The sequence below is a fragment of the Pristis pectinata genome, chromosome 2 (genome assembly GCF_009764475.1).
Source record: "Pristis pectinata isolate sPriPec2 chromosome 2, sPriPec2.1.pri, whole genome shotgun sequence".
Lineage (NCBI taxonomy): Eukaryota > Metazoa > Chordata > Chondrichthyes > Rhinopristiformes > Pristidae > Pristis > Pristis pectinata.
Window position 1 is genome coordinate 142,520,562 of NC_067406.1, and position 12,623 is coordinate 142,533,184.

At 49.3% G+C, this 12,623-nt stretch overlaps 1 protein-coding gene across 1 annotated transcript in view; it reads right to left on the reverse strand.

Annotated features, from left to right (window-relative positions):
- Positions 1 to 12,623, reverse strand: part of LOC127584373 (electrogenic sodium bicarbonate cotransporter 1-like) — a 182,221-nt gene that overhangs the window by 103,410 nt on the left and 66,188 nt on the right. Inside the window, exons 8-10 of the mRNA XM_052041132.1 lie at positions 8,537 to 8,694; positions 7,329 to 7,416; positions 3,620 to 3,774 (exon numbers count right to left, since the gene is read on the reverse strand). Coding sequence (XP_051897092.1) covers positions 3,620 to 3,774; positions 7,329 to 7,416; positions 8,537 to 8,694 — 401 coding nt within the window. The remainder of the gene's footprint in view (positions 1 to 3,619; positions 3,775 to 7,328; positions 7,417 to 8,536; positions 8,695 to 12,623) is intronic.

Here is a 12,623-nt window from a genome sequence, read left to right on the forward strand (position 1 = left end):
TGTGTTTTATTTCCACTTGTGATTGGTTCATATCTGTGCTAAGGAAGGGGAATCGACCTTAGACACCCACACAATGAATCACAAATGTTTCCTTTTGCTTCTGGGTGGTGTGGGCTGGGATGATGGAGGTACCAGCCTCCTGCATGTGATCTGCTGCCTGAACAAATGTCTATCTGTCGCCTTCCAACAACCCTGGAGATCAGGGCAGCCTCAGTGTATTCTTCGAGCTCACAGCCTGCTTTCACTCACCAGGAACCATGATCTTATCCGCTCTTGTTCTTTTATTGCGCAATAATTAAACCCAACATCTTTTATCGATAAGGAGAGGTTGGACAAACTTGGGTTGTTTTCTCTGGAGTATCGGAGGCTGAGGGGAGACCTGACAGAGGTTTATAAATTTATGAGATAGGGTGGACAGTCAGTTTTTCCCGGGGTGGAAATGTCAAATACTAGAGGGCATAGGCTTAGGGTGAGGGGGGGGGGGGGGAAGGTTGAAGGGATGTGCAAGTTTTTTTTAAACACAGGGAGCGGTGTGTGCCTGAAACATGATGCCGGGTGTGGTGGTGAGGGCCTACATGATGGTGACATTCAAGAGGCACATGAATATGCAGGGAATGGAGGGATGTGGATCACGTGCAGGCAGAGAGCTTTAGTTTAATTTGACATCATGGTCGGCACAGACATGATGGGCTGAAAGGCCTGTTCCTGTGTTGTACTGTTCTGTGTTGTTAACATTTTTCAGTCCAGGTTGGAGCTGCCAGATGTCTGGGTGAACGTCAGATGGAGCTCTGCGGAGAGAGCTCACCCGCCCTCACCGGCGATCTCAGCCTCGGAGGGAGTGCAGCGGGGATTCAGCACGGCAGCATTCCTGACTCCGAGGGTTAAGTGACTAGGACGGCTTTCACTAACTGTGAATTATGGGGTGATTGGCCTGAAGTTTTCAAAATATTGAGGGCGACTGATGGGTTGGATGAGGAAGCTGGGCAGGGAGTCTGGCACTGGGTGGCAGAGTAGTGAGGAAGCAAACAGCAAAACATACAAATATGAATTAGGAGTGGGAGTAGGCCACTTGGCCCCTCAAATCTGCCCCTCTGTTCAGTAAGATCAGGGTCAATCTAACTGCAACCTCAACCCTACATTTCCACCCACCCATGGTCGTGTCTCAGCCCCTTGCTTATCAGGGAGAGGTTGGAAATCTCTTCTGCATTGCCACTCAGTGTTGAGTCAACTATGATTTTTAAATATGGGATCAACAGATTTTAGTTAACCAAAGATATTGAGGAGCAACAAACAATCCACTGGAGGAACTCAGCGGGTCGAGCAGCATCTGTGGGAGGAAAGGAACTGTCGATGTTTCAGGCTGAAATCCTGCATCAGGACCTGAGGTTGGAGTTGGGTGAGGGGAGTGGAGAAGCCAAGGCAGTTGATGTCCCGTCGGCAATTGGAAATGAAAAGGTCGAGAGAGCGTAAAAGGTCGGAAGGGGGCGTCCAAGAGGAAGAGGAGTGTTGGAGACTGGAGAATCCTGATGCAGGGTCTCAACCTAAAGCGTCTACCTCCCTCTGTCTGCACAGATACTGTTCAATCTGCTGAGTTCCTCCAGCAGATTGTGTGTTGCTCCAGATTCAAGCATCTGCCGTCTCTGGTGTCTCCAAGGGTACTGAGGATACAGGCCAGAGGCAGGTTCAAGGCCACGGATCAGCTAGTACTGAACAACCTTCTGTTCCCATGGTCCTCAGCAGAGAGAAACTCATCGCCTTCCAAAGGTAATTTTGATTTTAGAACGAGGAGCCACATGCGTGCTGTGATCTATAGAACGAGGAACCGCACGCACGCTCTGGTCTGTAAAATGAGGAACCACGTGTATGCTCTGGTCTATAGACCGAGGAGGCACACACATGCTCTTAAGGTGAGATGTGAAACCGGCCGATCTCATCTGCTTCCCAATGGGTGGGTCAGGTTCAACTTACCCCCGGAGAAGGAGAATGGGAGTGAGACAGGGTAGAGAGAGAAAAGATGGGGGGAGGGTGGGGGAACCAACAATGGAGGGAGGAGACAGAAAAATAAAACAGGCTTTAAAAACTATTAAACAATTGGAAAAAAACTAAATCCTTTCCTTGTGTTTCGATGCGTGAGTGAAGCCATGGATACATTAGGCATCAATAAGTGTACAGTGAATCTCAGTGCAATGGCGGCCATTCATTGATGACGTCTCATGGATCCGTGCATCGTTACAACACAGCAGGAGGCCATTTGGCCCACTGACAGTGCTGGAAGTGGTAAACATCAGGAGCACACCGTACAATGGGCATCTTGCAGAAATACTATGTGCAATCTTACACCTTTCTTGTGCTCTGGTCTTCAATCAGCCACAGAGGAGCTTCAGCAAGTCCCTTGACCAACCCCCCCCCCCCCCTCCCCATCTGTCTACTTGACTTTGTTAACACTAAACTTGACCTTGACCTTGACATTATAATCACTGTGACTTTATTCTCACCTCAGTACCTTTAATGTTTTCGCTTTCAAAGAATTTAAGTCGGGCAAGAGATAAGCGATTTGTTCATTGTTCACACTCCCTGCATTGACAGCAGGGAAATAATTCATTTGTTTGTCCTCCCTGTTGGCATGGAGACTCCAGAATCTGCCCAAGTTTTGTAAATAGACAGTATCGTAATGAATAATACATTGGCTCCTTGCTTCTCCTCGCACTGTTAGCAATGCTGACTGACAAACACATTCACATTGTACTCTGCCAACAGCTTACAGTCAGAGGAACAAGTAAAGGCTCACACTTACACACAACCCCTCCTGACCTTGGCACATCCTGAGGCCAATCCAGTGCCGGCATTGTTGCAGTGTAGGAACGGCAGCCGCCAATTCGCACAAAGCAAATGATTGGATAATAGAGTCACAGAATCATGCAGCAGAGAAACAGGCCCTTCGGCCCCACTCATCCATGCCCACCAAGGTGCCCCATCCAAGCTAGTCCCATTTGCCCGCATTTGGCCCATATCCCTCCAAACCTTTCCTATCCATGTACCTGTCCAAGTGCCTTTTAAATGTTGTTCATGTACCTGCTTCCTCATGTAACTACTTCCTCTGGCAGCTCGTTCCATATACGGACAATCCTCTGTGTAAAAGGTTGCCCCTCAGGTTCCTATTAAATATCTCCCCTCTCACCTTAATCCTATGCCCGCTAGTTCTTGACTCCCCAGCTCTGGGAAAAAGACAGTGTGCATTCACCCTATTTATGCCCCTCATGATTTTATACACCTCTGTAAGATCACCCCTCAGTGTCCTACGCTCCATTGAAAAAGTCCCAATCTGCTCAACCTCTGTCTATAACTCAGTCCCTCAAGTCCTGACAACATCCTTGGAAATCGTACCATCCTGGTAATCTACTTGTGGCGAGAACTTGGGCTTGAACACCGGGGAGATCTTCCCTGCTCTTCTTTTAAAGTCCCACAGGATCTTTCAGTGCCGCTGAGAGGGGTAAATGGGATTGTCTCCAAAGCGTGGGAGATACCTGAGGTACGGACTTGCTCCGACTGCCTGCCTGAGCCCATTTGCTGACTCTACCCATGGTGCCAATGTGTCAGCAGAAACGAAGGGTCCGTTTACCTTTTATCGGAGGATGGCAGCGACTTTGGAGGCTCAATTCTGATCTCTGGATCCCACTCGCCCGGCGGAAGCACGATCACTTCATCCAGGAACTCGTCGATTCCAGCCAAGAGATCTTCATTATCCTTGGCTTTGTAAGCGACATCATGAAACAGCTAACCAGATCGACAGAGAGAAACAGAAGCCTTTCAATGAACAGTAAGCAGCAGTGGAAAATGCCACAAAAGACAAAGTTCCCTGGTTCTGTACCAACTGGGAAAGTAAGAACAGAGGGAGGCATATGGTCCTTCAAACCTGTACTATCTTGGGTTCAATCCAGTTTAGCCATGGTCCAATTGAAAGTCAGAGCAGGTACAGGGTTCAAAGGGCTGAATGGCTTAGCTCTGCTCCTACTTTGGGACAGAACAGGAGAAATTTGTCTTCACAACTTAACCCTTAAACTCCTTCTCCACAAAAATCCATCAACCTACAAGGAAAATACTGCAGATGCTAGAAATCTGAAATAAAAACAGAGAATGCTAGAAACACTCAGCAGGTCAGGTAGCATCTGTGGAGGGAGAAACTGAGCTAATGTTTTAGGTCGATGACCTTTCAACATTCTCAGTTTTGAAATGGGCCCCTCTGCGTTCACCTGAGAAGACAGGTGGGGTTCAGTGCAATGTCTCGACCCTATAGCAGTGTGAGCAGATACCATTAATGATGCTTAGATCGGCGAGGACAGGTTGTTGTGTGAGGAGATATTAAATATTGTGTAAGGTCTGGTCTCCCCACGCAAGGAAGGATACACTTACAAAAGAGGGAGTTCAACAAAGATTCAGCAGAAAGATTCCTGGGAAGGCAGGTTTGCCCAATGACAGAAATGTAAACAGACTGGGCCTGTATTCTCTGACGTGCAGGAGAATGTGAGATGATCTCATTGAAACAGATAAAATTCTTCTGGGATTCGACAGGGTAGATGCAGGGAGGATGTTTCTGCTGGCTGGGGTGTCTAGAACAAAAAGCCATTCAAGACTGAGGTGAGAAGAAATTTCTTCACCCAGGGGGTGGTGATTGAATTCTCTACCCTGGTGCTGCGACACCTCAATCACTGAGTCCATTCAGAATGGAGATCGATAACTTTTTGCATATTAAGGCATTGAGATGTTTCCACTAGTGAAAGTTTTTCAATGTACCTCAGTAGGTGTGACAATAATAAACCAATTTACCAGCCAGTGTTTACACCTTCCAGAGCAATGTTGATTTAGGTTAATAGGTAGAAGGATAAGTGAGAAATGAAGGAAGGGAAACGAGGGAGTGTGTTGGGAAGCTGGAACCAGTTCCAGAGATGGTGCTGGAGGCAGACACCTCCACTACATTTAAACGCTACCTTGACAAGCACTTGGTGTGCTCTGACTTGGAGGCTGTGGACTAAGGATACAACACAATGTGGGTGACGCAGTGGTGCAGCCAGTAGGAGGTCTACCTCACGGCGCCAGAGACCCAGGTTCGATCCTGACCTCCGGCACTGTCTGTGTGGAGTTTGCACGTTCTCCCTGTGACCGCGTGGGTTTCCCCCGGGGGCTCCGGTTTCCTCCCACATTCCAAAGACGTGCATGTTGGTAGGTTACTTGCCTGCTGTAAATTGCCCCCAGTGTGTGGGTGAGCGGTGGAATCTGGGAGGAATGTGGGGAGAATAGAAGATGGGATTAGTGTAAATGGTTGGTTGACGGCTAGTGCAGACTCGATGGCTCGAAGGGCCTGTTTCCATGCTGTATCTCTCTGTTATTCAATGACAACCCCAGAGAACATGAGCTCGTCGTCTGCTCGGGAAACCTCAAGACAAAACAGAGCGTGCAGCAACGGAACCAGTCTGTGACAGGCACGGAGAGAATCAGTGAACAAGCGAGTCTTTGCTGGAGCTTACAAGGGGAACTCGTTCAAACTGATGCACAAACAGCCTATCCCACGGACGGTTCAACTCCACACAGTGTTTACTGCACTGGGAACCAGGGGCTCTGGATGGGGAGGGTGGGCATGGGGTCATTTCCTACAGGTCACATATAATTGGCACCGTTTGCGGAGCCTCTGCTGTCTGCCATGTGACATTAATGCCACCTGTGGTGGGGCTTCATGAAATGGACAGTGTCAGGACAGTCCTGTGTCACTGGCAATGAGGGTTGACAAACGTCGGGCCTTCGGTGACCCATGCTGGTCACTCTGTTGTCGTGGGGCCAGCTGGAAACAGCAGCAACTAGCCCAGAATTCGAGGGCAGAGTTCCTGGTTCAAAGCCCTCGCAAATCCTCATTAGAGGACTGCCTGGTGTAAAATTAAAGCATAGAATACAGAACAGTACAGCACAGGAACAGGCCCTTCGGCCCACAATGTCTGTGCCAAACATGATGCCAAATTAAACTAAATCTCTTTTGCCTGCACATGGTCCACATCCCTCCATTCCCTGCATATCCATGAGTCTGCCTAACAGCCTCTTAAACACCTCTATCGTATCTGCCTCCACCACCACCCCTGGCAGTGCATTCCAGGCACCCACCACCCTCTGTTTGTTTTTTTTACACAAACAAACTTGCCCCACACACCTCCTTTAAAGTTACCCCTCTTTAAGGCATGTCCTCCAGCATTTGACATTTCTCCCTGGGAAAAAGGATTCTGGCTGTCTACCATATCTATGCCTCTCATAATTTTATAAACTTCTATCAGGTCTCCCCTCACTCAGCCTCTGACACTCCAGAGAAAACAACCCAAGTTTGTCCAACCTCTCCTTATAGCTCATGCCCTCTAATCCAAGCAGCATCCTGGTGAACCTCTTCTGCACCCTCTCCAAAGCCTCCACATTTTTCATGTGATGGGGCAACCAGAACTGCACACAATGCTCTGATACTCCAAAACCTGACTCACCAAGGCCATTCCCAGTCCTGAAGAAGTGTTTCGACCTGAAACATTAACAATTCCTTCCTTCCTCCACAGATGCTGCTCGACCTGCTGATTTCCTCCAGCAAACCATTTGTTACTCCAGATTCTAGCAGCTGCAGTCTCTCGTATGTCCTGTTCCAAGCTCTTTAAAGATGACCCACCCAACCCCATCAACCTTCAGCATGCCATCAACCTGCTGTGGATGTCCAGTCCAGACCACAGATGTCTTCATACTGAGCACATCTTCCAGACCTGGATGAAGTCCAGAGCTGAACCAGTCCAATCCTGAATCTCAATGTTTTTTTGGGAAAATAAACGTGAGCCAAGCCGGACAAATGAGGTTAGATCCTGTCGGGATCCAGTCAGGGAACCAGCTTCTAGTTCCTGACGGTGAGATTCGATTGAAACCGCTGGACTGTGAATTAGATGAAGGGCTTCAGAAGATGCCCCTTCCTGGTGCTACTAAACATCCAGACAATAGCACATTGGAGTCTCTGGTGATGCACGAGAAAAGATACTCTGGTTGTTCGATGTTATTCCAGAGCAACACTCCAACACAAGTGTGTCAGAGAGTGTGGGAACCAGGGACGGGTGTGTCAGAGGGAGTGTGGATGAAGGAACCGGAGAGCTGGATGTTGAACCATCAGAATTTCGGAATGGTGGCATATCATGTTACTGGGGTTTTAGTGGACATGGAACATTGGATGGGAAGGGGATCACGATTGATCCACTCCACCTGAAGGGAAGCCCGATGAGTCCGACACTGGTGTCACGTGGGGATGAGAGGCTCATCGTTCTCACCTCATCGGACATGAGTGTAGCAATCGCCCTTCCGATCTCGTGGTAGGATTTAGCCTTTCCTTTTGGTCCCAGCAGAACAAACAGGAATCTGGATAAACAGAGCAATAACCTTAATCCCATTAAGAATCAAAGCAGGTCGAATCATTACACCATACCCACCTCACGCCTGTTCTCGGTGATCTGCCTCGGAATCCGATATGCCAGCAGCATCATGTGTTTACCCTTCCTCGCTGCCTCTGTCACTGCTGGGCCCTGCTCTCCTCCACTCCACTCACTTCGACACCCCAGTTGTTGCCAGCCTGATGGTGACCTGTGCCTTCTGCTGCCAAGGCCCCAAGTCCTGGGAATTCTCCTTACCCTACCCCCTCCTCCTCCCTTTAACTCATTCCTTGAAACTTCTCTTTTTTACCAAGAATTCAGTCACCTCTCCTGAAACACAAGGATCTGGGTCAGATTGTGTTGGGTAATGAAACACCCTGTACAGTCCTGTCCCTGTACAATTGTATTGGTTTATAACATTAAAGCCAGTGTAGATTCATAGTCACAGGGTTATACCGCACAGAGAAAGGCCCTTCGGCCCAACTCATCCATACTGACCAAGATCCTATTTGCCCGCATCCCTCTAAACCTTTCCTATCCATGTACCTGTCCAAGTGTCCTGTAAACTTGGTACTTGTCCCCACCTCTACCCATTCCTCTGGCAGCTCGTTCCATATACCCACCACCCTCTGTGTGAAAAACTTGCCCCTCAGGTCCCTTTTAAATCTTTCCCCTCTCACCTTAAACCCTCGAGCTTCAGACTCTCCTACCCTGGGACAAAGCCTGTGGCCATTCACCTTATCCATAACCCGCATGATTTTATAAACCTTTTTACAGTCACCCTTCGGTCTCCTTTACTCCAGGGGAAAATAGTCCCAATCTTTCCTTGTAACTCAAGCCCTCCAGTCCCGGCAACATCCCTGTGAATGTTTTCTGCCCCCTCTCTGGTTTAATGACATGTACGTACGGAACAGGTCACTTCACGTATCTGTCTGCCATGCTGTCAGTAATGCTGCATGCCCTCAGTACTGCACTGGGACCTCTGGATTTGAGCTCATATCTCAGGAGCAGGACAACTCCCACCCATCAGTAACCAGAGTCATCACTGAGCTGCAGCTGATGATGGGACCAGCCTGCGGGAGCTGGTGAGGTCACCGCCATTCACTCACCTGGTTGGCACAGGGACCTCTGTCAGAGCCCCCAGCATCACAGCTTGCTGCAGGCGTACAAAGGCAATAAAGGGGGCTTCCAGGAAATCCACCTCCCCCACCAGCACATTGGAGGCTTCGGCGTCACGGGGCAACTTCTTCATGAACTTGTTCTTCAGCTGGAACAAGAAAACCAAAAGGTGGTGGTCAGGGAAGGTAGCTTGGCAAGCAAGAGGCTGCTTGGTACTTTGCTTCAGAGATGCCTCTATATGGAGGACCCAAAACTGGAGAGCTGGGTGTCAGCCGGTCACTGGTAAACTCCTTTCCCCAGGGAGCAGGGAGAATATGGAACTCACTCCCACGGGGATGGCTTTAATGTGAAGTTTAGTGAGCACATGAGGGGGAGAGGGGTGGGAGCAGCAGAAACACCAGCCAGGAACAGAGAGGCTGAACGGCCTGGCTCTGTGCTCTAATGTCTATGGCTGGCCGTGCCTCCACTGTGAACAATCTCCTCTGAGTCAAAGCAACATGGGTTCGAGCCCCGCTCCAGAGACATGTGGCAATGACGTAGTGCTACACTGTTTACAACACCATCTCCTGGCTGAGACCAGTCAAGGCCCTGGCACCCTGATGTGAATGATGGTGTGGCCCTTGTTCCAGGGCCAATCCTTATCCCTCACCAGATGTACCTGGAGATGATAGTGGTTATCATGCTGTCATGAACAGGCAGCTGTCTTCAATATTTAGAGGCATGGAGTCATACAGCACAGAAACAGGCCCTTCAGCCCAACTGGTCCATGTCGACCAAGTTGCCCAACTGAGCTAGCCCCACCTGCCTGCGTTTGGAACATGTTCAGTTAAACCTTTCCTGTCCATGGACTTGTCCAAATGCTGTTATTGTGCACACCTCCACCACTTCCTCTGATACCACCCTCTGCGTGAAAAAGTTGCCCCTCAGATCCCTTTTAAATCTTTCCCCTCTCATTTTAAACCTATGCACTCTAGTTTTGGACTCCCCTACCTTGGAGAAAAGACCTTGGCTATTCACCTTATCCATGTTCCCACCCCTCCAGGGACATAGTCCTAGCCTATCCAGCCTCTCCCTTATAACACAAACCCTCCGTCCCAGTAAAATGTTTGTAAATCTTTTTAGTGTCCTCTCCAATTTAATAACGTCACAGGGTGACCAGAACTGCAACTGTGGCCTTACCGACATTTTGTACAGCTGTAACATGACATCCCAGCTCCTATACTCAATACCCTGACCGATGGAGAAACATGTCTCAACACCTTCTTCACCACCATGGAGACACAAGAGACTGCAGATGCTGGAATCTGGAGCAACACACAATCTGCTGGAGGAACTCAGTGGGTTGAGCAGCATCTGTGTGGGGGTGGGGGGTGTGGTGGTGGGGGAAGGAATTGTCTATGTTTCAGGTCCTGATGCAGTTTCGACCTGAAATGTCGACAATTCCTTTCCCCCCACAGATGCTGCTCGACCCGCTGAGCTCCTCCAGCAGATTGTGTGTTTCTTCACCACCCTGTCTACCTGTGTCGCCACTTTCAAGGAACTATTTCATGGACTATGGATCTCCTAGAGACTCCGGGAATAGGAATGGGAATGTATGATCACAAGAACATTATTTCCTACATTCTGCAACAGAACAATTGCTGTTGGAAGAAGAGGAAGGAGACGATTTATTTCTCCTCCTGCCTGCTCGGTGCCCATTGTCCTGAAACATTGCTGAGTCTCTGAGCCTTGCAGAATGACTCCAGACAGATAGTGAAGGCTTCAGTAATTCACTGCTCTGGTGCACCATTGTGAACACTGAGATGGCCAAAGATTTATGTCTGCTCAGTCCTGCATCAAAGCCAGGAGGAGATAACGGAGGGACTGAGTACTCCTCCGCAATCCTCCCCAACCCTCTATATCCACATGTTCTGTCTCCTGCAAAAGCATCTCCAAGGCAACCAAACCAAGCCAGCCCATGGCCTCAGGTCAGTCTCAACTTCCTTCGTCAGCTCAACAGCTGGATCTTTTGAAGGCCAGAGGTTGCCACTATTCTGCAGAAATACAGACTTCAGGTGTAGGGCGAGAGGGAACAGGTCAAGTGGCAAACAGTGAGAGAGGGGAGGCAAGTTATCTAGATCAGTACATGGAGAGGAGAGGTTTAGAGGGCTATGGGCCAAACACGGGCAGATGGGATTAGCTCGCTGGGCAACACAGTCAGCATGGACAAGTTGGACCGAAGGGCCTGTTTCCCTGCTGTATGACTCTATGACTCTCTGATTCTATAACTTCCAGGCAGCTGGCACTGTAAGAGGGAGAGCCTGTCACCACTGTGCCAGATGTGGGAGACACGTGGCTGAGGTGTTAGGTCAGCACTATTTAGCAGACAATGGGAGGTACTTCCAAAACATCTGGTCCTTCTCAATGAGCTGCTGTTGGCGCTACATTGCACAGGTACTTCTGAAACCCTGTACAGGACGTCCTCAGCTTACGAACACCCAACTTAGGTACAGCCTGTACATCCAGGCCAACGTTTGGGAGACCGGCGGGATGGATTTGCCGGCTGCTGAGAGCCTGCAGAAATCTTCTGCCAGGTGGGAACTCGGTTCGAGGTCACATTTCCAACTTGTGAACTGCTCAGGTTAAAAGCAGTTCACAGGAACGGAACCCTGCCGTGACCTGGGGAGGACCTGTTAAGTGATTTGGAATATTGTAAGAGCTGCTATATAAATGCAAGTCTTCCTTCTTCATTGTTGCAGTCTGATGCCCTTTTGAACATTGACTTTGACTCCGTATGACTGCATGTGATCCTAGTAAATCCCCACAAATTGTTTAAATACTTACAGCCAAAGTCACAAGGAGATATGTAACAGTCTCCTGAACCCTGCCTGTGGGCGAGGCTGTACAAATACAGCTCTGGAGAGAGCTCTCAACATCTCTTGTGGATCTGATCCTGGTCAGTGGGTCTCAGTGGTCAGATTCGCCAGAGGTGGCTACCCACTCCTCATTCTGAAAAAATTAATCTCAAGCTCCCGGGAGGTGGATTGGGAGAACTCAACCCTCACTACTTCACAATCTGGGTCACCAGGAACCTCACTAACCCCAGATGATCTGGGGTGCCCATTTCTCCACCTCATCCCTCAATATCTCGATTTAAGACCTTTTTCTCATGTGCACAAGCTGTGGGCATCGCTGAAGATGCCAGCATTTATCACCCAGCCCTAATTGTGCTTGAGGTGGTGTGACTGGTTGTCTACTTGAACTGACCTTATAGAGGCTCATAAAATCATGAGGGGCAGAGATAAGGTGAATGGTCACAGTCATTTCCCCAGGGTAGGGGAGTCCAGAACTGGAGGGCACAGATTTAAAGTGAGAGGGCAAATATTTAAAAGGGATCTGAGGGGCAACTTTTTCATACAGAGGGTGGTGGAACGAGCCGCCAGAAGAATGAGTGACACAGTGGTGTAGCTCGTAGAGTCGCTGCCTCACAGTGCCAGTGACCCCGGTTCAATCCTGACCTCCAGTGCTGTCTGTGTGGAGTTTGCACGATCTCCCTGTGACTGTGTGGGTTTTGCCCTGGGTGCTCCGGTTCCCTCCCACGTCCCAGAGACCTGCAGACTGGTGGGTTAATTGGCTGCTGTAAATTACCCCCCAGTTTGTAGCTGAGGATAGGAATGTGGAGGGGATAAATTGGGATTAGTGTAGGATTATATAAGTGTTTAAAATTAAGCCTTATAGATAAGGTGGACGGTAACAGTCTTTTCCCCAGGGTAGGGGAGTCCAAAACTAAGGGGCATAGGTTTAGGGTGAGAGGGGAAAGATTTAAAAGGAACCTGAGGGCCAACTTTTTCATGCGGGGGGGGAGTGTATGGAGCGAGCTGCCAGAGGAAGTGGGTGAGGCAGGTAAAATATCATCACTTAAGAAACACTGGGATAGGTACGTGGAGGGGGGGGGGGCTTACAGGGATATGGGCCGAGCACGGGAAGTTGGGACTAGCTGGGTGGGCACCGTGGTCAGCATGGACTGGTTGGGCCGAAGGGCCTGTGTCCGTGCTGTATTGCTTTATGACTCTATGAGAGTAAGTGGGTGGTCGATGG